Source organism: Gopherus flavomarginatus, chromosome 9 (assembly GCF_025201925.1).
Source record: "Gopherus flavomarginatus isolate rGopFla2 chromosome 9, rGopFla2.mat.asm, whole genome shotgun sequence".
Lineage (NCBI taxonomy): Eukaryota > Metazoa > Chordata > Testudines > Testudinidae > Gopherus > Gopherus flavomarginatus.
The window spans coordinates 72068751-72094741 of NC_066625.1; the positions used below are offsets into that span (position 1 = coordinate 72068751).

Below are 25991 nucleotides of genomic sequence, written 5' to 3' on the forward strand. Positions count from 1 at the left end.
AGAATTCAAAAAGTTGCATCTAATGCTGGTTCTACACTGGTATAACTGCTGTTGCTTCCCATTTACACAGGCATGACAACAGAATTTAGAAACAAGGACAGCAGCAGCAGCAAAAAGATGTGGCTTTTGGAAAGTAATTACATACAGCTGAACGATCACATTGTGCCAGACCAACAGTCTTGAGTATCTGAGCAAACAGCTGGGAAATTGAGCTAGATTTTTATAGCATGCCCATAACTATGGTACCTGATTTAGACCACTTGCAGGACTGTGTAATCCCTGCAAGGTTTGGTTCATGAACTGAGCCTGGGCATTCAGTTTGCAGGGGTTACAATGAACCGACCCTTAGGTTTGGACTTTGAAGGTAACATTCCATGTCCTCTCCCTTACCACAAGCCAAGGACTGACCTCTATTTTATTTCAGAAGTTTCGACTTGCTTCTACTTTCTGCTCTTAGAATCAGCCTTAGGTAACATTGATGGGCTGCCTTGCCAGCAGGCCCTTTAGGAGGCACAGTGTACACAGCTTCTGCTCTCTCCAAATCTTGAGGGTCCCCTTGCAACTATGTTTAGGATCTTGGGGCTCTACTGTTTCCTTTCCTTTCTTCTACTGAGTGAACAGGTACTTCTTGTCCCCTTGCATCCCTCAAGACCCTATATGAATTAGGAGTTCAGCAGCCATGCCAAGAAGCCCAAGGAGTGTTGGATGCAGAACTGCCACTTGGATCCTTACTGAAGCCTAGTCCCAGAATGGAGCGAGATTATTGTCATGCCCAGTGCACACCTGTGAAGGGTGAGGGGATCCAAAGGGTTGGCTGTTAGGAGTAGGGAGAAAGGACAATGGCATGTTATATTGTTATACAAGTATTCCTTTACCATGACACTATTCTTTGTCTCTCAGACACCGTGCGCTATAACGAGGTTGCAACAATATGCGTTCAATAGCAAGGCAAACTAGCTTGTGGGTGGCTGGCTGGCATGTCTCAGTAAGTGAGGCACCGTACCTTCAATTTTCTTCTTTGAAAGCATGTGGTTTTTAGCTCACTGGGGCTAGTAATGTGCCTTCCTAACAGCTTCATTTCCTCTGCTGAAATATCACATCAAATAACTGCATTACTCAGAGGTGTCTATTTTATATGTGGGAGAAGGGAAGAGAGTTAATGGAACAGAGAGCAAAACATCTCTTAAGCAGAGGAAGAATGTTCCCTATGTTTTTCACACAAAGAACAAGGCAGGATTTGTTTGTATGTTAGTATTTGCATCACACCCCCCTACCCCAACATTTATGTGGCTGAGAGCATGATAGAATTCAGTGTGCTATGGTTTATCGAGAAGATGATGCTGACATCTGTTACACCACTTATTAAAAAACATGGTTTAATATGCAATGTTTTTCTTTGTCATACGTAGAGGTAAATTGGGGCTCATCTGCACAGGCTCTCTACTATGTTAATGCCTTAGACAGTGCACTGGAATTAACTGCTGTAGAAGATCATGTGAAAAACTTCAGGTAAGGTTTGCAGGGAAGTAGTGAATAGCTCAGTCTGGAGTTAGATAGATAGATTCCCAGTTAAATGTAACCTTTTATTCCTTCCTCCAGACCCCAGTGCATAGTATTAACAGGAGGACCCATGACAAGACCTGCTCTGTTAGACATCACACATTCATTCACAAAGAACAATGGTCTCTGCATCTGCTGCCAAGTATATACGGTAGGGTCTATGTATGTGAACCTAAAAATTCAGAGCAAAATTCTCCAGTATGCACTACAAAGCTCCATTCTCCACTCATTGGGCACACAATACTCCCATTGATGCTGATGGGTAGATGAATTTTGTCATGAGTCTTGACAAGAAGGCTATCAGCTGATTTGGAGCCTGCTGGCTAATGCCTTATTGAGATATGTTCAGAGTTCAGAGAAGACCAATCAAAAATGAGAGAAGGTTTGGAAAAATTAGAGTTACAAGGAAAGATTTAAAAAATTGGCTAAGCCAAGGCTAGAGAAAGTGCAGGGACAAGAAGTCAGCATGATTTTGGGAATAGAGCATAAGAGTCAAAATACCCAAGTTCTAGTCTCAGCTCTGCCACTGATTTGCTGTGCTGACCTTTGCTGCTCGGTGCCTCAATTTCCCCATCTATAATATTATAATAGCAATACTCTTCCAGCTTTTGGGGGAAAGGGATTCTGCTCCAAAATCTTATGAAGAAAGGAGCTAGCTAAGTACACCTTTTTGTTATTATATGATAAGTAGCTACAACTATGTGCAGGGAAAAGATGCTGTAAAGATTATAGGGATCATTTAATAATGAGCTTAAATTGCAGCAGTGAAAAGTGTAGTTTAAATGTTAGGACAACCTTTTTCCTGTAAAAAAACTGAATACTGGAACAAGCTACAAAAGGGGTTATGGAATTACTCGTTAGAGCTACTCAAGTCCAGATAATGCACCCTTTTCCTAGTGTTACTGTAGTGATTATTAAATCAATGCCACCAAAATGCAGAAGGGTGGACTAGAAGACCTAGATAAGCTCTCTTCCAACCCAAACACATCTTTAGGCTTCTCTGCATGGTGCCTTAGTCTGCACTAGAGGGGTGTAAATTCTAGTGCGCACTAGTGTGTTGTGCAACAATGGCCCACACGGACCCTGCCACCGCACACCAAGAGTTCCCCAGTGCATGTTAACGTAGTCCCATTTCAAACAGTATTACATCAGGGAACTTACAGTTCACGGCAGCAGGTGCCACATGGGCCAGTGAGCATGCAACATGTAGTGAGCATGAGACTTTACACCTCTCTACAAATGGGAGTTTGCCATTAAAGGCCGTGGGTGCAGACTAGACAACTTCATAACATGCCTTCAGCAAGTTTTCTTATTAGGCATTTTCCTGTATTATTACTGGTTAGGAGATTTCACTTCTGCCTATAAAACACAAGTTGGTTGTGCTAGTGCAATCATTTTTGTTGTTATTTCTTCTCTAACAATTTAAGCTAAATTGAGTTTAGTGGGTAATAAAAGTGTGACACAATGAACCACTGTGATTTGTATAACTGTAGAAATAACCTAGTGATAAAAACAGCTATGTGTTGTGAGTGGGAATCCCAGAATGCCTACAAATATTGTAACTGTTGGATTTTACCCAATTAAGTTATCAGATGATCACTGTAAAGACACAATAACAAAGGAGCTTGTGTGTCCAGTTGGGTAAGGTCTAGTTTGCCCTTACTGTCAGAAGATAGACATTTAATGACTGCCTAAGATCTGTTGAGCCTTCCTGTAGGGTTACTTATGCAGTCAAGTCAGGTAGGGAGTTTATTCACTCAGAGATACTTCATCACAATATTGTTCTAAGATGTTACAATTCAAAGTAGTCTTTCCTTCTGTCAGAATCACTATATTTAAGTAGCATTAACAGCCTCTGTCCTCTTGAACAGAATGTGAATTATGTTACCAGCACAGTTCTTTTACAAGCATTGAATCTCCATGGACTCTTTTTGGAAATGTATTTTTCTGACTCCCTCCATTTCCCCATACAGCAGACTAGGTAACTCCTTCAAAATCACAGTGCGATGTATAAAACAAAGTCTTCTTACTAATATTTTATTGTATCCTACAGGGACCGCGCAAGCTGTGTGTTAAAGAGATGAACAGTGGCATGGCAAAAAAGCAGGCCTGGCTTACAAAGAACAAAAGAAAAGCATTTTATGCTGCAGTGGCAGCTGACAGCTTTAGAGATGGAGTCAAAAGTCTCCTTCAAGTAAGCTTTTTATTTACAAAATGCGTACAAGAGTATTACATCAAAGTTTCCCTGTATGTCAAGCATTACTGTTTACTTGTTAAAAGGTCTTGTATATAAGGGATAATATGTTATAAATGTAGAGAGTGTCCTGAAGATACCTCTCTTTGTAGTATAGTCACTCTACTTTACGAACAGATTTGGTTCCAGGCTATGGAACTGAGAAACAAGGCTAGCTGATTCTATCCTAAATGAATGAGGCCCTATTATGAAAATAGAGATGCCTTTAGGGCACCATACAAATGTCTGTGCCTGCACTTAGTGCACTGCAAATGAGTTTTGCTTGTTGGTGATATGCAGTATGTTAGACATTTGAGAATGTTTTTGTATTTCATATCACAGGAAATATTTTTTATCATTTTATATATATCAATTTTGCAAACACAATGAAGCCCATCTCGATTAATAAAAACTCACTGCCTGAAACATTTTCATATCACTCCAAACATATTCCAGATTGCTTATAAACAGTCCATTAAAATTAGCCTACCTTCACTGAAGATAGCATTGTCAGAGGCTAAACTGGTACCACTTTTAGATTCCCCATTTTCTTCGCTTTCACATGTACGTGTGCAAACATGTACGTCTGGAGGCAAAACATGGGGAAAGAATCTCACTATTCTCATGTGCAAAACACCCTGTGAACCTCACTACAAGAGCATGGCCACCCAAAAGACTTTTTGTTAGTTCTCTGGTAACAGTCACCCACTGGTAGCATATTATGGATTTTATCATGTTTGCTGAATGGACAGCAGAGGTGAGTAAGATGATGTATTAATGTAGCAATGTGTTAATACATCTTTCTGTTGTATTAAAGCTCAATGAAGAGACTTTATCTTGAGTTTGTGTACAAAACAGCTTGCCAAGCAGCAGTTCTTTTTGTTGTTTCAAAGAACTATTATTCCTGATGATTTTTTCTTCTTCCATCTCTTTTTAAATGCCATGATCAAAATCAAGTACATGAGTGCAAATAAACACTTCCCTTTCAGCAGTTTGGGAAGGTGGCCACAACACCAGTAGATTATCCTGGAGAAATCAGTATGAAATTGTTTTGCAGACAAGCTATTCATTTAAACATGTACAATATATGAATGTGTCAGTACAACTCACAAAAACAATTTCCCATAGCTCCATGTCGCTTTTGTTAGCAATGAAAATATGCAAATACAATACCTCAAGAGCTAATGTATTTGTGTATCCTAAGAAAGTATTCCTAACATATTGCATTTTTTAGTCTGCACTCATACTTAATCAAATTAGATTAACTGGAACCATGGGGAAGCTTGAAGCTAGATCTGGTCTCCTCTTAAATTTGGATCCAACTTTTAGCACTCAGAGCCATCTCTACCTAAAACCCGCTGTGAACATCTTGATTGGAAGAAGCCTGGTCTGATGTTACATCTTGCCAAATCTCCTATTCTTCCTACGCATTTCCAAATTATTATTTACATATAAGGTGTACTCAGCTACTTTTGGATCATCTCCTCCGGGGGATGGTGAGAACTCCTAAACTAAAGCACAGAATTTGTTTTTAACAAAGGACTGCCACTCCTCCTCCCTCTGAGTGCTTCAAGTCCTTAAAGGGACTTCAAGACCTAGTTGATTTACTTTATGTTACAAGCCAGACAGAAGCTTGATGCACACAAACAGCAGCATGAACTGGCTCTTGGTTTTAAGTTACTGAACCATTTTCATGAGAGCATGTCAGAAGAAATGCAAATGAATGCTAAATTAGCAAAACTGCATTTCTTTAATCTAAAGACCATTTATGACTGGAATAATGTAGACCTAATCTTTCTACTTTCTGCTTGGGTACAGGCATGAAGGACATTCACAAAATGCAATCAAATCTTAAGAATCTCCAGAACATTACTTCAGTTATATTTTGCCATTATTTCTCATTTACAGCAACAGCCTGTGTGTATGCACCTTTTCATGCAGTATTTTGATATCACTAGGCCTCAGGTTTAGGTAGGATGAGACCAAATACCTTGGTGCTGGGATTTAAAACAGACTGGCGGGACGCGTCTGCTGTGCAAAATGAAAACTACATGGGTGTTATACAGTAAGTTATGGTTCAGTTTCATCATAATATTTTCTGTGGACTCAAATTATTTTGCATTTCTAAAAAGAAAAGATAATGTATATATTTCTAATAAGTAAAATTAAAAGTATGAAAAGGTACCTGGGCTGGTGCTCTAGCTTTTCACCTCTGCAAATCTGAGCTCGTCAATGAAAATATGCTCAACCTAGTTCCTAAAGGATGTATGTTCAGAAGACAAAATCATCCCCAATGTGACACATCAGGCAACGCCTGGCCCATCACTGCCACAGCAGAGGTGGTTTGACAAAGCTGCATAAGGAAGCTGCACAGTTCTCAGTTTTGTAGGACTACACTTTCTTCTTTTCTGTGGACTGGTATGGGGAAAAATTAACCCCAAATACATGCTTGGCGGATAAGAGGGAATAATGGCACTCTCCTTGTAGGCCCAAAGCACTATGGAAGCCCCTTCCTTCAAGAATCATGTGGTTGAGGCTCAGCGGCTTTGTGGGTTGGGTTATGGCCAGGGTGCAGCCACTCTGAAGTGTGCTGCTCCCAACATCGTCTGAATTTCCAGCTGTAAATCTGCCCACGAGCGACTGCTGGTTCAGCCAGCAGTAAAACCCACTCCACGTCTCCTGTTGCTCAGCAGGGATGGAATGGGGCACTATCATGGAGGAGCCACTCAAGGGTGGCACAACTCCTAAAGAAGCTGCCAAGCGGGAGCTTAGAGGCAAATGTGAGAGGAAGGTCCATCTCAGGGACAATCTGTCGGTTTCTTGCAAGCACCAACTCCTCTGTCTGGAGAGGGGGAGGTCACTGGAACCCTGCAAATTCACATTTGCTTAGTTTTGGCCACATTTCACCTCTGGTGGATTTAGCCATTGCAGGGCAGTGTGTGGCCCACAATGCTTCATACTAAGCATTAACATTTCTCTGAATGTCTTTAAGTTAGGCAGCTCTATGTGACATCTGTGGGGCAAGGCAGTAGTGTAGGTAAGGATAAATGGAGTTTAGGTGAATATTGAGTTTAGTTTGGGTTAGCGTACCCACTGTTTTTTTTTAACCACAACACCACTGGTGAGAAAGTACCCATAATCATTTTATTTTTGTTTTCAGCGATGCATTTGATTTTGAGCTTGGCGTGGTTATTGTCAGAATTAGCCAAGGCTTTGATATATCTCAAGTCCTCCAGGTTCAAGGTATGTAGTGATGGAATAATGGAATTGTACTTATCTCGTATTATTAAGGTATACTTCTTTTTTAAACTATCATTTTCCCACTAGTTTCCAGACATATCAATCTTTGAAGTTCTGCTCAATGACTTGTTAACCTACAGCTTAATGTAAGATATCCGGAAGCTTAGAATCAATAAAATATGTGTAACTGCTGGAGCATCACACCATTTTCTCCATGTTAGTGAAAAAAAATTAAAGGTCCACTGTCAGCTTGAAATCTAGTAATTCCCAAATAAAGAACTAAAAACAGTTTCAGACAACTGTCCAAAGGTTGTCTGACACAGATTACTTCTCGAATCCCCCTGGTCCAAGGGATGAGACTGAGATTCTCAGAATCACAGTCTGTTTCCTGTCCTTCTCCTGGGGCAACCTACTGCCTCTTACTTGTAAGCATGTAGCCCTTGCCAATATCCTTACTGTGGCTGAGCTCCCACAGAAGTCAATGCAAGTACAGTAACTCCTTGCTTAATGCTGTAGTTATGTTCCTGAAAAATGTGACTAAGTGAAATGATGTTAAGCAAATCCAATTTCCCCATAAAAATTATGTAAATGGAGGGGGGGGTTAGGTTCCAGGGAAATTTTTGTCACCAGACAAAAGACTATATTGTATATAAATATTTACACACACAGTATAGGTTTTAAACAAACAATTTAATACTGTACACAGCAATGATGATTCTGAAGCTTGGTTGAGAGTGAGGAGTCAGAAGGTGGGATATTTCCCAGGGAATGCCTTACTGCTAAATGATGAACTAGCACTCAGCTGAGCCCTCAAGGGTTAACACATTTTTGTTAATGTAGCCTCACACTCTACAAAGCAGCACAAATGGAGGGATGGGAGACAGCATGGCAGACAGAGACAAACACACACACCACGTGTGAGAGAGAGACGCACATTGCCCCTTTAAGTACGCTGACCCCACTCTAAGTACATTATCTTTTTAAGTAAATCAGCAAGTTGAGACAGAAGGTGCTGCCAGAAAGCTCCCTCTGTCCTGAGCCCTGTCGTGTGTGTCCCCCCACCCCTCGCTCTATGGAGATGGGATTAGTGGGGGGCAGGAGCAGGGGGAGGGGGACACCCTGACATTAGCCTCCCGCTCCACCACTGCACAGCAAGCAGGAGACTCCTGGGAGCAGCTCCAAGGCGGAGGGCAGGAGCAGCACATGGCAGTGGGGGGAGGGACAGTTGAACTGCCAGTTATTGATAGCCTGCTGGGCAGCTGATGCATAGGGAACTTAGGGGAGCAAGGAGCTGATGGGGCAGCTACCGGTCCCCCCTGGTTCCAAACCCTCACCAGCTAGCTCCAATGGGCTGCTCTTTCTGCAAGCCATGGACAAAGCAGGCGACTGCCAAACAATGTTATAAGGGAGCATTTTGCAACTTTAAACAAGCATGTTCTCTAGTTGATCAGCAACATAACAACAAAACAACATTAACCGGGACAACTTTAAGTGAGGAGTTACTGTATTGCCCTGAGAAAGGCCTTCAAGGGTGGGCCTTAGAACTGGTCAGAGGTCCTGCACACTGCTTCACAGCACTGGGGTCCTAAGACACCCCCTCCTGGGCATGGATTGAAGTAGTAAAATCAGGCACAACTAGGGGACTGGTGGCTTCAACATATGTTCCCTCACTGCTCTTGGAGACTCTACAGGGCAGATCCCCAAGACTGACATTGCCAGGACTTGTGGGAGCTACCACTCTCTAAATCCTGTCTGTGCTACTGTGTGTCACCGTAGATTTCAGCTGCAAAATCCACACAAGGTTAGTGCAGCTGTATGGAGCACCAACTCCCTATTGCAGCTGCAATTCCCCTTTCCAAAGGGGACAGTGCACAGTTCCAGTGGACATGGGTTCATGGGTCCATGTCCCCATGGACATGGGGACATGGCAGGGTTCTTCTAGTATAAGGGTTTCCTGGATCCACACAGTTGCCATCACTTTCTCTTTTCATCCTTGGGATGTGGAGGGTTTGTAGGCATATCACTGCCTCTCAAGGACACTCAGAGAGAAGAATACCAAATGAAACCCCACCAGAAGAACCCTCAGGATTTCAGTAGAATTATTTTCCCTACTGAGAGTTAGTCCACTGAGGGAGAAACATCCATCCAAGATATGGTGATTAAGCCACGGTACAGAAAATGAAGTATTTTTCTTTTTCTACTGTACATGAAGTGGAATAAATCTCATACGAAAATAGGTATACGAGTCAATCATAAAACAGAATGATGACTCTTTGCTGCCACCTGCTGGACGTTTGCCGTTCTCATTTCTCCCTGCAGTATCCTGTTGGTACACATACCAAAATGCAGTCATTATACCTAAGGGAGACGTGGAATAGCAGAATCTTCTATGCAGAAACCACAAAACTAAAGCCTGTCTTCCTTAGTGAGCAAGCTAATTTTGTAACGCCCAACAGCAAGTCACCTTTAAGATCATTAAGGATTAAGAGATTCCAGAACTTCTTTTTAAAAAACTAAAGCAGATGAGCACTCCACTTCCAAACACACTGTTAAATTCCAAACCAGCTTCTGCTATCTTCCCTGTTGATATCCCTAACACTTCAATTACTTGACAGGAAAACAGTCAAGAATTGACTCCTATTTTAAACCTCTCTGGGAAAGCACATTTTATAAGTCTCCAATGTAACAGTGATGAATACCAACTCTGAATATTTACTTAGTTTATCAGGGTGCAAATTGACAAAGAAATATAAATACAAATAGAAATTACAACTGACCCTAAAAAAGCCAACAATGAGACCTTTTTTGAAGCAGATGATACTTACCATACAAACATATCAGGCTAGGAAATGGGAAAAGAAACACTGTGTTCTATTACATTCACTTCAGGGCCGGTTCCAGGCAACAGCGCAGGAAGCAGGTGCTTAGGGTGGCCAGTGGAAAAGAGCGGCACGCCCGGGTCCCTCAGTCCCTCTCTTTTTTTTTTCTTTGCCACTTGGGGAGCAGGGGGGGCAAAAAAGCTGGAGCCAGCCCTGTTCACTACAGCATTATGTTTAAAAGAATAACTGAATCTTTAGTTCTGAGTAAGTGTATGTCAGTGGTTATCATCATGTCCTAGTAAACACAGGCACTATGCTATCATACTAGAGTCTAATTTAAAGAAAATTTTAGCAATTCAGAGCACCAACAGAGCTAATAAACTCTAGTGGCCACAGATGATTTTTTATATCTATACACAGATAATTTACCAGCCAAGGAAGATTACTTTTGTACCATGTCTCACTTCAATGAAAACACCTTTCCTTGTATAAAAAAAAGCATACTACGGACCAGTACTTACAACATATTAACTAGTGCCTCACCATAATAAATTCAATATCAGTGGATGCCACTTTTCCTTGGAGAAAAGCTCATTTTCTCCAAGACAAAAGGGATTTTTTATATTATTATATATACAGAATAGTTTAGCTGACTCTTCTGTCTCTGCAGCAAGCATTTCAAAATGCATCAACACAAGATAAAGTACTGTAATATTTTCAATATATACAGTGCTCACATATTCAGTTTAAGTACTCAAATATTTATGAGCATTTCAAAATAGGAGGCAGTCTGCTCTTGTGATTACTGAAGGGGACTGAGAATTAGGCAACTGGATCCTGTTCACAATTTAGAGTCTGATCCACAGCCTACTGAAGTTAATGAGAAAACTCCATTCACTTCAGAGGACTGTGCACTGGGACCTTGGTTAGTGAACTCAGTCAGCCCCTCCGATTCTCTGCCTCTGGCAAGTAATAGTCCAGTCTCCTGTGGGCTGAATACTTCCGTCTAATTTCGGTTGTTGGGTTTAGTGTGCAGGTGCTGGGTGGGGGTGGTGGTGTGCAATATACAGGAGGTAAAACTAGATGATCGGGTCATCCCTTCTGGCCTTAAACTCTATAACTCACCTGGGGCAAATCACTACTTCTGTGCCTTGGTTTCCCAAGCCGGACAAAATCAGCTTTTATAAAGTGCTTTGATATCCCTGAAAGAAAAAAACCTCAAAGTATGATCTTATTATAAAGTACAGTGATACTGCTATTTCTGATCTGGTGGACTAGGAAACTAAAGATAGAGAGCAATGGAGTAACACTTGATAACAATGCAATCTCTGTGGATGAGGATGTTGCAGTCTGAACTAGAGCTTTCACAGATTTATCGAGTTTCCTGCCACCTACTAGGAAAATCATTTCACAAAAATTGTCCATATCCCAACATTTTTACAGTGTATACTAATAATCATAACAGATAATTATAACTCTCAATGTTATTACCATCAACAGTTTCATTTAAACTGCAAATTATTGTGTTACTAGTTTCCAGTGTTGCTTTCCATTAACAGAGGAATTAGAGAAGTTAGAGCAGGAGAGGCTGGCACTAGAAGCTACTATTAAAGACAATGAATTTGAAGAAGAAAGTCATGGTATCCGTGGATTGTTTGGCAAAGCCAGAAAGCTCAATATTACCAAGCATGTAACCAAAAAAGGTAAGCTTGTAAATGACATAAAACACTTTCACTGATACACAGCTATACCTTCATTCTAGAGAAAAGCTTCTAAGGTACAATGGCGTCCTTTGACGTTAGCTAGCGGAGCTGCCATTTAAGTCAGACAACACATTAGGGAAATGTGCCAGTGGAGTAAGAGAATGCTGTGGACTTGGGTTCTGGTACTACATTTTGCCCCCTGAACATAAATATATTAGTTGAGATAACTATGTAATGAGGTATACAGTGATGTCTTCTGGTATAAGATGTTATCTGATATGACAGAACTAATTTCTTCTGTCATTTTTCAGAGGAAATGCATGGCTTTGGTTTTTTACTTTTAATCTAATTGATAACATTGGGTATGGCTACTAAATGTTTGAACAAACACAGATCAGCAAGTTCTTTTCTTATATTGGGGTCATTTTTCTGAAATTTTATAAAAATGTTGAACTGTGCACAGAATTCAGGGAACAATTATTTATTTTACACAAACCCATAATGTGTAGATGAAAAATATGTAATAAAAATGGCCATTGTTCTATGTTGTGGGTACGCTATCATACTAAAGGAGTGAACCGATGTATGCATAACCACTGAAAGCAAACATACAACATGTTATGAAACAAATAAAATGGACTGTAAGTAGTATAGTGTGGTAGGATCTAGACTACTGAAATTTATATGGGATACAAAAAAACAAACCATATGAGAAATATAGTAAATCTACAGCAAAAGATTTACTGAATGAAGATTCTCATTTTACAATTGTTAGGGTATGATAATGACCCATCCAAAACCATTTTTGCATTCATAAAAATATTTTTTTCAATTTTCTACTACAGAGACTATGGTCTATCTATACACTCAACTCCCAGAGATATCAAGAAGATATCACAGACTAGCAGCAGAAAATGTCGTCAATTCTTTACTTGGCAGTGCTCAGTTAATTTTGCATGTTAGAGTAGAATTCCCTCTCATAACAAATGCTACAAAATATAACATGCTTTAACTACTCTTTTCTGGTCAGTTCAGAAAGAAAATAGAGTAGGTTGGGAATTTTGCACTGGAAAATCATTTTGACAGAAACTGCCCTTTCAAGAAAATTGAAATTTTCTGCAGGAAGGGATTTCTATTTTCTGGTCAGCTCTAATAGGAAATACATATTGCACACTTTTGCTCTGCACACTTTTCAAACAGAAATATGAAAATACATTATATTAGTAAATATCCCTGTCTTCCCATTTTGTTTATATTCTCCCTGGAGTTGTTAGAACTCCCAACATAGATGCCATACTACACAGGAAAGCTGATAATTGTTTTAGAATTATCTTGTCAAAACTCTAGGAACACTCAAAGACTGCACAAAGCATCTTCTGAACCTAATACATCAGAGCAAAACCTATAAAGAAACCTGTCTGCTTCACTTTAAATATTGCTCTGACACTGTCTCTTTGAAATCATTGGAAGATAACTGTAATAAAGTCACTGGCTTCAAAGAATGATGGAATGGGAAAAAATATTGTTAGTATATAGACAAAAATCTACATTTTTAGACAGAACCAACATTGCAACAAGAAGCAAATCATATTTTTAAAATTAACACAAAGACCTTTCAGGGCATTATATATGTCCCATGCTTACATTGTCCTCCTACGCTTAGGGTTTGTCTACATGGGGAAATTGCCCAGAAGGTCTTTAGGTCTTTGCCCCACCTCAACCTTCTCTGTATCTAGTTAGTTGTCCATGTCTCCCTTTTGCAAGCTCTATAATGTATTATATGGAAGATTCTATATTTTGCAACACATTAATATTTCTATGATATAAAAGGTAAAAATAATTGTTATTCCTTACATTTTCAATACAGTTCTTATCTGCCTATGTTTCAATGATACCCATTTTAGAATAGGTTATCTCATCCACAGAAACCTGCTCCCTTTTACAGTTGTTATAATTTGATGCAATAAGGTCCCAATACCATACAAACTAACACCAGAGCAAATTTGCTCATGCACGCAGTGCCAATTGGTACCTACGGAAGTGGTGTGTGCTGATCTATTAAGGTTCAGAAGATGATTTATTTGTGCACTAAGGGTTTTCAGCATTGAGGCCTAAGAACCATGTTACCAAGACAGTCCATGTACCTCCAACAGATATAACTGGAAGCATGTCCCAAAATGACACTAAAGCAAACATCCTGTAAGCATTTACGCACACGCTGACTTTAAGTAGGAAAGTCAAAGAAAGCTCATGTGGTGACAATCAAACAGGAGTCATATCACATGTGATCCTCCTCGCTGACAGAAAGCACCATACCATGCCTTTGTGAGATACTGAACTGAATGCTTTCACTATGTCAATGAAGATGTCTCCTAATGTTTTGTGGGGGGGGGGGTTGGCTTTACTTATGTGAATACATTTAAGCACATGCATAAAAGTGTGTAGGTTTGGGGCCTGAATCATTTCAATACGTTATCTATATAATAATTAATGGTGAATAAAATATCACCTTATGCCATTATCTAAAATCAATTCACTGCTTTATAACTCCACATTTAAAAACTAGCGTATATTCTTTGTTTAATGTAAAAGATAATATAAACTATTATAAGATTAGACAAAATTTCACTAATCATTTTTGATTCCCTACAAGACACACCATTATAGACTCATAGACTCATAGGTCAGAAGGGACCAATATGATCATCTAGTCTGACCTCCTGCACAAGGCAGGCCACAGAACCCCACCCATCCAATTTTATAACAACCCCTAACCCAGGACCGAGTTATTGAAATCCTCAAAATTGGTTTGAAGACCTCAAGCTGCAGAGAATTCACCAGCAAGCGACCCGTGCCCCACGCTGCAGGGGAAGGCGAAAAACCTCCAGGGCCCCTGCCAATCCGCCCTGGAAGAAAATTCCTTCCCGACCCCAAATATGGCGATCAGCTAAACCCTGAGCATGTGGGCAAGACTCACCAGCCAGCACCCAAGAAGGAATTCTCTGCAGTAACTCAGTTCCCATCCCATCCAACATCTCCTCGCAGACCACTGAGCAGACCTATCTGGTGGTAATCCAAGATCAATTGCCCAAATTAACGATCCTATCATAACATCCCCTCCATATATTTATTATTTTGTCCAAAGGGTTCCAACTCCCAAAAAGAAACAGGAAAAAGAAAAATTTCACCCAGATGACGAGTTTTTTCCCTCCTTATTTCCTGAAAACAGATTTATCAGAAAGTTGCTTCGCTTCAGTTCTCAAAAGAAAAGAAGATACACAGTTTTCTTTTTCATTTCAGACAGCAGCATTAACACAATCCAGTCTATGCATGTGGGTGAATTCAATCAGAGGCTGCTAGAAGCCAGCAATCAGTTTAAAAAGAAACAAGGGAAAGGAACAATTGATGTTTGGTGGCTGTTTGATGATGGAGGTAAGAGATTGAAAAGGACACCACAGGGAGAAAGATTTTTGCGTTGCCAAATATAAATGCATTCTTGGGGATTTATATAAAATGATAACACTTACATTATATAGGTTATTTTTTACATGGCTTAAATATTTTCAGATAAATTTGTGTATATCACTATGAAGAAAAGGAGAAAGCTTTATTTTTAACACAGGCACCAACTTCTGTTTTTCTGGGTGGGTGCTCCATCCCTGCTCTGCCCCAAGGCCCCGCCCCCACTTTGCCCCTTCTCCAAAGGCCCCACCCTTGCTTTGTCTCTTCCTGCCCCACTTTGCCCCTTCCCCCCAGGCCCCACTCTTGCTCCGCCTCTTCCTGCTCCTGCTCCACCCCCTGACCCCAGTGCCTCCTGACCACGCCGAAGTTATTTTTCCCCATGGGTGCTCCAGCACCTGAGCACTCACAGAGTCAGTGCCTATGATTTTTACCACACAAGATACTCATTTGATTTTCTTGTGATTTAATATGTTTATCCAGGTTTGACACTCCTAATTCCATATATTCTGACTATGAGGAAAAAGTGGAAGGATTGTAAATTAAGGATCTTCACTGGAGGAAAGATCAACCGGATCGAAGATGAGAAACTAGCGTAAATTTACCTATTTTTCCCACTACTGTTTAAAATGTTTTGATTGCTTATAAATATTATTTGTATATAGTCTCCTCTAGTAGTAACCTTAGCATTTCTGAGCAAGTCCAGCTAGCTTTATTTTGAACAGTAATAAAAGTATATTTCATATAGAGATGTCTAGCACTTGACAAGGGCCTTAGGGGTCATTAATCTTAAATATAAATGATGACTAGCATAGGAAGATCACACCTCACATATTCTCTCCCTAATTGGTCATGTTCCCTCCTTAGAGAATGACACTCTTTAATCTGTAATGGGAATATCATTGTGTTTTATAGGGTCGACATGATTTTGACTAGTTAACAAGTGAAACTGCATATGAAGCCTCCTAGATGCATATGCCATAGACCAGTGATTTTCCAACTTTTTTCCTGGCGATCCACTTGAAGAAAATTGTTGATGCCCGTGACCCAACGGAGCTGGGAATGAGGGGTTTAGGGAGTGGGAGGGGACTCAGGGCTGCAGGGGTGAGGGCTGCAGGGTGGGGCCAAGAGTTAGGGGTTTAGAGTATGGGAGAGGGTTCTGGGCTGGTGCAGGGGGATGGGGTGCAGGAGGGGGTTAGGGCTCTGGATGCAGGCTGTTGAGTGGGGCCGGGGATGAGGTGTTTGGGGTGCAGGAGGAGGCTCTGGGTTGCAGGGGGGCTCAGGGCTGGGGCAGTGGATTGGGATGTGGGGTTGGGGCATGGGCTCACCTCCGGCGGCTCCCGGTCAGCGGCAGGCTTCCCGCCTGTCCTGTTACCATGGACCACACTGTGCCCTAGAAATGGCCAGCATCAGGTCCAGCTCCTAGGTAAAGGCGTACAAGTGGCTCTGTGTGGCTCTTGCCCGCAGGCACTGCCCCCCCCCAGCCTGGCCAATGGGAGTGTGAAGCTGTTGCTCAGGGCAGTGGCTGCGCACAGAGCCCCGTTTCCCCCCTGCCTAGGAGCCACACCTGCTCCTGGCGGCTTCCAGGGCGCAGCGCGGTGTCAGAACAGGTAGGGACTACTAGTTTTTACTGGTCGGCTGCCAGGGTCCCTGAGTGCTGAGCAAGACAGTACTGGGTTGTGACCCAAAGTTTGAAAACCACTGTTATAGACAGACAGCCCACAAAAATGTGATTAGCAAGTGCAAACTTTTAAGAGCTGAAAACCAAGTCATTTAGTTTTAAAACTTTCTAGACCTCTGAGCTATAGTCTGCTTTCCATCCATGTGCAAAAGAAAGTTGCTAATGTAAGCTCATTATAATAATCATTTATATAACACCATTCTTTCCAAAGTAGACAATTTGGAATGGAATTCAGTAACTGTTTAACACAACAGAGCATCACTAGGCAACTGGTTAGGACAGGAAGTGAAGAATAACTATCCAATTATCACTACAAGGGGAATTTAAGCAGGAAGGATATAATTGCATGAGTTGGAAATTAGCCATGACAAGGCTGCTCTGTGGTTTGGTTGCATTCTCTTATGAGGACTTGAATAGCTGACATTCCACAAGGGCATGGATGAAGTTCCATGGAGTGGAGCTGTGAAACCTCTCTCCCCATTGTGGCAGTGAGCTCTGTAGATCCTGACAAGCTTCCCACACCCGTGTAAAAAAGGCTAGATAAGTAACTGTGGAGGGTATTCCAATCATTGAGTTGGTATAAACCATGCAGAATGGCTCTGTAGTTTCTCTGCTGCCTGAAAGGAAGGATTCCTTTCCCCCCACGGCCACCATGCAATGTCTGGTCTAGCTACTCAGACTAGCAATTGGCTTCTGGATTTTGACCTTGCACAGAAAACAATCAATTTCATTTAGAGCTGAAGCAAGATGTTTTGGCTTCATTATGGGTATGTCAGAACTTAGTAGCTTTACTAACTAATGGGCAGACACAGGTATTTTTATTGCCACCACTGTTTCTACAAATGCCAGGACTCAATGCTCAAGCTGATCAGTGCAATCTCTGTGGTCAATAACGTCTTTAATGACTACCATTTTATCATTGACAAGTCCCCTGACCTAGTCTTTGTGGATGACTGACACTGCAGACTCAACATGAGTTTACCTCGTTCTCTATACCCATACCCAGATAAGATTAAGTTGGAGGCAAATTGCTCATTCTATTCCTTTTGACCTTAAATACAGGGACATCATCATTTGAAACAAAATCCTTGGTGTATGCCCATTTAATCTGTGAATCCAGAGATGCAAGTAACTATGCATCCTCCTCATCTGTCAAACACTAAAAGCTTTCCAAAGGAGCTGAAAGAGACATTGCCTGACATGGTGATAAAGTTTAAAAGATTTATCATCTGAGGAGAATCCACATCAACACAGACAACACTTTTGATACTATACCACAAACCAAACTCTCCACTTTAGCTAATCTCTGCACCCACCTCCAACAGCCAGCCATACCTTGGACTAGATGTAGACATAAGCTGCAAGAAATGTTCCTCCCTAATCCTGTTCAGATAACTTTCTCCTTCAAGTGAAAATAAAAACTCTCCTCTTAGGCAAGAAGAAATCACCACAATGATCTGCCCTAGGAAACTCTTGGATCCTTCCAAATTCCAAAAATTAGTTATAGAAAAGAAAGCAAGGAACCTAGAAAGTCAATCACTGCAACCACTCCCTGACTACTACTGTAGAAGTAGCCAATTTCAGAACTAAATGCAAAACCAATATCTGACTTGGCTAACCCTCAAACACAGTGCACACAAATAAAACCTCTAAAATAAGCAAGCTATTTCTCCTACAGACTGGAAAGGAAGAAATGGAGATAGATATATATGTTGTTTTTCTAATTTTATTTTTTTGGGAAGTGCTCAGACACTATAGTAGTGGAACCACATGAGTGCACAGATTGATAAAATTCCAGATACTACTTATCAAGCCTGTGGGCCAAATTCTCCTCTCTAATCGGTACAATTGTGCTGTATTTATTCAATGCACATAAATTCCATTGATAACTCTGATGACAGAGGTCTGTAATGTCGACAGGAAGAGAGAATTCTCTCCTATTTTTTTGTATATGACAGATCTTTTGGAATTTAATCTTTTAGAATATTTGATCAAAGAACCAATGTTTCCCCTAAAGTGTAAACATACTTCCCTCTGTCCGCTGCCCCTGCTTTCTGTATCTTTATGCAATTCCCACAGATCTTCCGCTAAGTAACTTAGGGCTGGTCTACTCTACAAAATTAGGTCAGCTTAATTACATCGCTCAGAGCTGTGAAAAATTACATGTGAAATAATTAGCAGTAAAGCCAACCTAACCCCAGAATTCTTCCATCAACCCAGCTACTGCCTCTCAGAGAGGTTGATTTACTACACTGACAGAAGAACCCCTTCCATCACTGTAGTGTCTACCCTTCAGTGCTACAGCGGCATTGTAGCATTTCCAGTATAGCCAGATCCCTAGTTTATAGTTGATCTATAAAATTCTGTAATTGAAAACAGAAACACTAACTAAAGCATTTCAGATAAATTCACTTGTCATATAATTAAAGTTAAAATACTAGATGATTGCTTTTGATGACTTAACTCATTTACTCTTTGATCTGAGGTACTTAAAAATGCAGTGATGAAGTGTTCTCCCCTTTGTTTTCAGGATGACTTCACTTCTAAGCAAATTCAGAATAAAATATGCTGATATTAAGATCATTGGCAACATCAATATGAAACCCAACAAAGAGAGGTAAGAAACATTTCCAAAACCCATTATTTCACTGCAGTTCTTTATCTGGGAGGCGTTTCTTTTATACTGATTATAAAAAATTATCAAAGGATGAACTCAAGAGCACTAAAAAAAAAAGTCTTTTAAAAATCACAATACAAAGGTTGATACTACAAACAGCCCTCCACTTTATGTTGTAATGATAAGACTTTATTTTAATACAAAGACTAATTAGAGACCCACAGTTATGAGCCACTGAATTTAACAGGGATCATTTTATAACTGCTTTTCATATCTGTTTTGGTTTCCATGGCCTTGACTTCATCATGCTATTCATCAGATTTCACTGCAGCTCTTGAAGACTCATCTTTCCCTCTGACTCAGACTTTCAGAGTCCCCTGGGTTTTACCTCGCCCAGGCATTCAGTAGCTTACCATCTTGCAGGCCGAACACACACACTGCTCCTTTCCCTAGAGAAGGACATTACCGCTGTCTCCTATCACTCAAATATAATGAAGGCATAACACATTTTTTTAAAAGCTTATTCTCTAGATAAGACAAGTGAGGACTGAAGAATGGGTAATATTCAAAAAATTCCATCTCTGAGTGCCTTGGCCAGAAATATTCTGAGACCTATGCCAGCATTAAATATTTTGCTGTCGTTGGCAAACTAGAAAACTACCGGCCCTCACAGCCACTTCACATTTTCTAGCCTTCTATTTTGCTGCCTTAGATGACCACCCCTCTGTTGCCTGCAGGGTAGTAGAAATCCTGTATTTCAGAACCTGTTGTAGCTAACCCCCATTCAGCAGGTAAACGTGCCGCTTCTCTTCTAAAACAAACCACCACCTCTAGATTTCTATTGAACTTTCCCCAAAATGAGTAGACCCTGTAAGTCCTCCTTCAAACTCAAACTAAGTCCCAACTTTCCCAAGGTAAATCTCTCCTAAATAGAGCATTTCCTCACCAATACTCAGAGAAGAATATACCTCCCCCTATCAGAATCCAGTACAAAATCTCTCCCTTGTTCTTCAAGGTCCTCTGTGAAATTTCAGTTTACTCGTACCTCCTTCTGACCTCCAGCCTATTCTCCATGCTTCTCTGATACCATACTTCTTTCTTTCTGTTCCACACACCCATCATCTTGGACTTCAGGTATAACCATGGGGAAACCACTTAATCTCACTGTACCTTCAATTCTCTATTTGTAAAATGGTGATAACAATACTTAACTTGTTTCATTACTGCTTATACAATCACTGGATGGGAGACATTATAGAAATGCAGAGTATTATACTCTTATGAACATATAAAGTATTTACTATTTGATAACTATATTTCTGAAAAATCAGCAAAGCTATTTAAATTATTCATACCCTTTCTGATTCCACAGTCAGTATTTTCTTCTTAATTATACCCAGAATGGTGAAGAGCATTATTCTTTTCTTCTTTCCCATGTTAACTGAGTAATGATCTTCCAAAAGTATATTTGCAGAGGAATCGAACAGAAATACATTTGGCATTCACATGAGCAAATGCATTTGAAAGCTCAGCATTATTTATAACACAGAATAATCATGACTGGACACTTGCAATAGTGTCATATTTCTCCCTGAACCTGTGGGCATATCCCCTTGATTTTATTAAGAGATGTGCACATGGATTACAGGCAGGAATAAGCTCTGAAATTGCTGCTGAAAATGATAAAATTATCTATATAGATCAGCCTGCGAGTACAGTAGTATCAAAATACCTCACAGTTGTTTATGAATTTATTTTTCCAACTCCCCTGCAAGACAGGAGGTATTATTAACCCTATTTTACATATGGGAACTGAGGCACAGAGAAACTGAGGTATGTTCAAAGTCACACAGAAAATTTATAGCAGAATTGGGAACAGCACCCAGATCCCTCAGTCCCACTCCAGAGCCTTAGTCGTAAAACTTCTTTCCACCTGTCATTAGGGTAAACGTACACAGACTAGCTATTAATTGAATTAAAGCTGTATACTGTTCAGGTAACTTCTAACACTACAAAACTCTGAAAAATATTTATGCATGTTCAGTGGTGGCATAATGTCCTGCATTCTTTATTAAACGTAGACCTTGTCTACACTAGAACTTACTTTGGTATAATTTATGTCACTCAGGGCTGTGAATAATCCACACCCCTGAGCAATGTAAGTTATACCGACCTAAGCACTGGTGTAGACAGGAGAGTTTCTCCTGCTGACATAGCTACAACCTCTCGTGGGAGGTGGCATAATTAAGCTGAAGGGAGAGCTCGCTCCTGTCAGCTTAAAGCATCTTCACCAGAAGCGCTATGGCAGCGCAGCTGCATTGCAGCAGTTGCGCTGCTATAGTGCTTCTAGTGTAGATGCAGCCTTAGTAACTAATACTTTCCAGTTTGGACTTACGGTGAAAACATTTCAGCATCTTAAATAGGCTATGTTACAAGGACACCAATGCTTGCTGTAAATTCATTGTAGAGATAGTGGGCCAAAAGTAGCTCCTAGTTATACCTATGTAAACTCATTTTAGTGGGGTTGCACCGATGTATCTGAGGGCACAATTTGGCCCCAAATGTTTAAAGATGTTGCATGTCATTCAGCTGCAATTCTGCAGTCAGTAGGGACCTGCCTTACCGAAATCATCTGTGAAATAATGAGTTAGTACCCTGCTGGGAGGCCTCTTTCATAATTCTTGTTCCAGCTGGAAATTCTTTGAAGAGATGATTGAACCATATCGCCTCCATGAAAGCTGCAAAGATTTAACAACTGCTGAGAAATTAAAAAGAGAGACTCCATGGAAAATTACAGATGCAGAGCTGGAAGCATTCAAGGAGAAGGTAAATCTTTGCCTAACTTTATTATATATTGCTGACTAGCTAGCTAAAGAAACTAGGGAACAAATCTGAAATATCAGCTAAGAATTTGAGATATATATATATGTTAACTATGTGTCAGCATTTGATTTTTTAAGAATTGGGTTTGTATTGTACATATCATAAGAAAAGTTATTTTTCCTTCGTACAAAGATCTGGAGAGGACTATCTAGAGTACTCAGTGTGGCTTTAAATGTTTACCTCTGCAGCTATACACTCATTCAGGGAAGGCCAAGAACAGGATTGTTACATGAAGCAAAAGAATGGAGGGTTTTAGCTACGAGGGCAGGTTGAAGAGATGAGACGATACATTTAGCGGAGAGGAAAGAACTTATTGAAGTATTTAGAGAAGAACCTAAACTGGAACTTTAGATCTGGACACCCGTAAACTTGGGAAACTGTATTATCCAAATCCAGACTTTGTGCCTTGGGCTCTTAGTTATTACCATAAGACCCAAATGATTGAATAAAAACCTATTTGAACCAATAAGCAACATGAAACTGCAGGGCCACTCATAGAAATAAGAATAGCAACAACAAAGTTTAGGTTTACTGCATGGAGTTTTTTTCCTCCCTCATCCTCAGGGGTTACTCAAAAGTTGGAATTCTCTGACCACAATTAGAACCAGGACTAAAATTAGAGAGGAAAATAATAGTAGTTATTCAGATACCAGTGGCACTTTAAGGTATCATACATGGGATTAAATGCTTAACTAAATTATGGTGATTCTTATTCATCATACACAGGATTAAACTGAGGGCAAGATTTCAAATTGAGATGGACTATTCCTTAAAAACAGATTGATATGAACCATAGTTTGTTTATTTTTCCTTTTTCTAGAGTACTGGACAGGTGTATTAGGATGAGGAGGCTACATCAAACTCCTTGTAGGTGAAATTCACACCTGTAAAGATATCCCAACTTAAAACCTAGTAGGCGTTAGGCACCAATTGACATTAATCTTCCGTGTTCTTTTCTTCTCTATTATGTGTGTTGTGTTTTGGAAGCCTTTGGAAACTCAGTCTGATTTTGATATAATCCTGGTTGAACCTCAAAATAGCATTCATGAATGCAAGTTATAGTCCATAAAAATACATGAAACAACTATAATATTTTTACTCTTTATATATTATGATCAGTCCTCTAGAAAGTTTTAGTAAAATGAATAACCTCTGCTAGGCTGCAAGGTGGCTTATTTATTTACATAATTTTTCATACAACGCACAGTCAACCTGTGAAACTCCTTGCCAGAGGATGTTCTGAAGGCCAAGATTATTACAGGGTTCAAAAAAGAACTAGATAAGTTCATCAAGGATAGGTCCGGCAATGGCTATTAGCCAGAATGGGCAGGGATGGTGTCCCAAGCCTCTGTTTGCCAGAAGCTGGGAATGGGCAACAAGGAATGGATATGTTCTATTCATTCCCTCTGGGGCACTTGGCATTCGCTACTGTCAGAAGACAGGATACTGGGGGCTAGATGGATCTTTGGTCTGACTCAGTATGACGGTTCTTATGGTTCTTATATATTCTTATTTTTATACTCATTGAGATGGCACCTGGGCACCTGACAAATTAAATGTAGTAACAAATTAAAATGCAACTACAGAGAGCAGTTTCCCCAAACAGCCATAATAGGTAATCTACTGCCATAATGCACAGTTAAAGAAATATACGACAGCCATAATCCATTGTCAAATATTTGGCCAAAATAACTCATGGCTTCTCAAGCTCTGATATGTTACCACTGTGACATACATGGGTACAATCCAGACTAATGAGCACTTGTGTCTCCCCTGCCCTGCAACCCTGGATGCCTTGCTGAAGGAGTTCCCACCTGGGCTGCTCACAAACAGCCTGCCAGCATGCAAGTCACACCCGAGTGTCTGTGTGCAACTGCAGCCTGTCATCCACACTTGGGTTATACTCTGGCTCTCCCCAGCCTTGGTTATACTGCAGAGTGACTCCAACATACCCTCAGTCTTAGATTCCTCCCAAAAATGTATGTCCTGTACTGCCCCGCTACCTTTTGGAGAATACAGTTATATTAAGTCTGTTAATTCTTTAATACAAATAATATGCACACTACTTGCCACCCCAATGGCGTTTCCCAGACACTTCAATTTAAACACAATGGATTAGATACAACAATAAAACAAGTTTATTAACTACAGAGAGAGACATTTTAAGTGAATGCAAGTAATGAGGCATAAAAGTCAGAAATGGTTACAAGAGAAATAAAGATAAAACACTACTGGTGCCTAATTTAACAAACTATTTTAAATTCAAAGCAAATTTTCTCACCCAATGCTTTCAGCAGCTGTACTCACCAAATGTCGTAGGTCAGGATCCCTTCTCTCAGAATCCAACAAAAACTTCCTCCGTTGCTTCAGGTGCAGTGAATGTGACGGGCAAGGAGAGAGAGAGATGTGTCCCTAGGGGCACTTATCTCCCCTATTTATAGTTTCAGTCCCCTTCTTGAAAAACATTTCCAGCTGGGTAACAGCAGACAAAAAGTCTATGTGGAAGGATGTTCCCTGCTTTTTCCTCCTCTGTTTGAGCTTCTTTTGTTTCCCTTCCTGCTTGATGACTCTGTTTACTGCTTAAATGCAAATTAAGCAGAGCACCCATTCCTTTGTTTAAGATAGACCTGTTTGCCAACCTCAGTTTGGAACATGTGTTAATAACACCATCCAGTGGAATTTTATAATTTTGCACGCAATGTTGCCACACATATTTTATCAGGATGATACTGATCAGCAAATGATGAGTTTTTGAAAGATACCTTAGAAGGCATACTTTGTGCAAAGATTATTACAATAGTATGTATGGTGTGAATACAGGGGTACATTCTGTCTCAAACACAGAGTAATTTCCACACCCAGGAAACTGTATTGTCTAATGGAATCTAATTTTTTCCCCCCAGAGTTACCGTCAAGTCCGTTTGAATGAACTCTTACAAGAACACTCTAGGGCTGCTAATCTCATTGTCCTGTAAGTTGCACAATTTTAACTCAGAAAATAAATAAGTTAACCTGTATATAGGTTTTTTTTTTTTATACAAGCAACAGAAAGATGTATGTTAATTCACTCAAAGTGAAATTCACTTCTGTTCAGAGGTCCAGCACAAGGGCTATGTATCATTTAAGTCCCTTTTAAGCTTATTTTGAGGACTTTTGTGGGACTTAAGCAGCGCACAAGCCTCATGTTGGTTCTCTGGATGAAGCTGAAGCTCACTCTTAGTTAACAGTTCTTTGCATCTTTTAAAATGAGGTTCTACTCTGAAAAAGAATTATATGAAAATGGCATCTTCCTACCCAACAAATTTACTCTCTGCGTATTCAGAGTTGTATCTGCTTACTATCGTGGCAAAAATAATTCTCTTACTATTGTTAACATTGCAAGGTCAACTGATATCAGAGAGAGAGAGAATTCTTCTTTTGTTTTATGCATCATAACCAGACTTGTTAGCTAGGTTCAGATTGCAGGACCCATCTTTTTTTCCCAAGGAAAACCCAGTGGAGACAATGGAATTTACTCCTGAGGGCATTCTGCACCTAAAAATTAAAAATTCTGAGCACAATATTTTAAAACCCTGCAAATTTTATTTGCCAAATAAATATGGAGGCTCCAACATGGCACTGAGCAGCTCAGGCCACTGGCTGCACTGAGGTGGGAGATCACTGTGCAGCTCCCCTCACCCCAGACATGGACTCAGTGGTGAGGCTGCACCCAACCCTGACACAGAGCAAGGACTGGGCCTGCCCCAGAAACAGGGATCCTTCCCCTGCAGCTGAGGAGTGATGGGTACAGGAGGCA

General features: G+C 40.4%; 1 protein-coding gene across 2 annotated transcripts in view; it reads left to right on the forward strand.

The window, feature by feature from the left end:
* Window positions 1-25991, forward strand: part of SLC12A1 (solute carrier family 12 member 1) — a 66134-nt gene that overhangs the window by 38513 nt on the left and 1630 nt on the right. For both annotated transcript variants that reach the window (XM_050966895.1, XM_050966896.1), the window contains exons 15-25: window positions 1410-1509; window positions 1600-1711; window positions 3614-3754; window positions 5752-5858; window positions 6954-7036; window positions 11412-11555; window positions 14856-14987; window positions 15498-15609; window positions 19226-19312; window positions 22003-22138; window positions 25099-25166. In XM_050966895.1, the coding sequence (XP_050822852.1) occupies window positions 1410-1509; window positions 1600-1711; window positions 3614-3754; window positions 5752-5858; window positions 6954-7036; window positions 11412-11555; window positions 14856-14987; window positions 15498-15609; window positions 19226-19312; window positions 22003-22138; window positions 25099-25166 (1222 nt within the window). The remainder of the gene's footprint in view (window positions 1-1409; window positions 1510-1599; window positions 1712-3613; window positions 3755-5751; window positions 5859-6953; window positions 7037-11411; window positions 11556-14855; window positions 14988-15497; window positions 15610-19225; window positions 19313-22002; window positions 22139-25098; window positions 25167-25991) is intronic.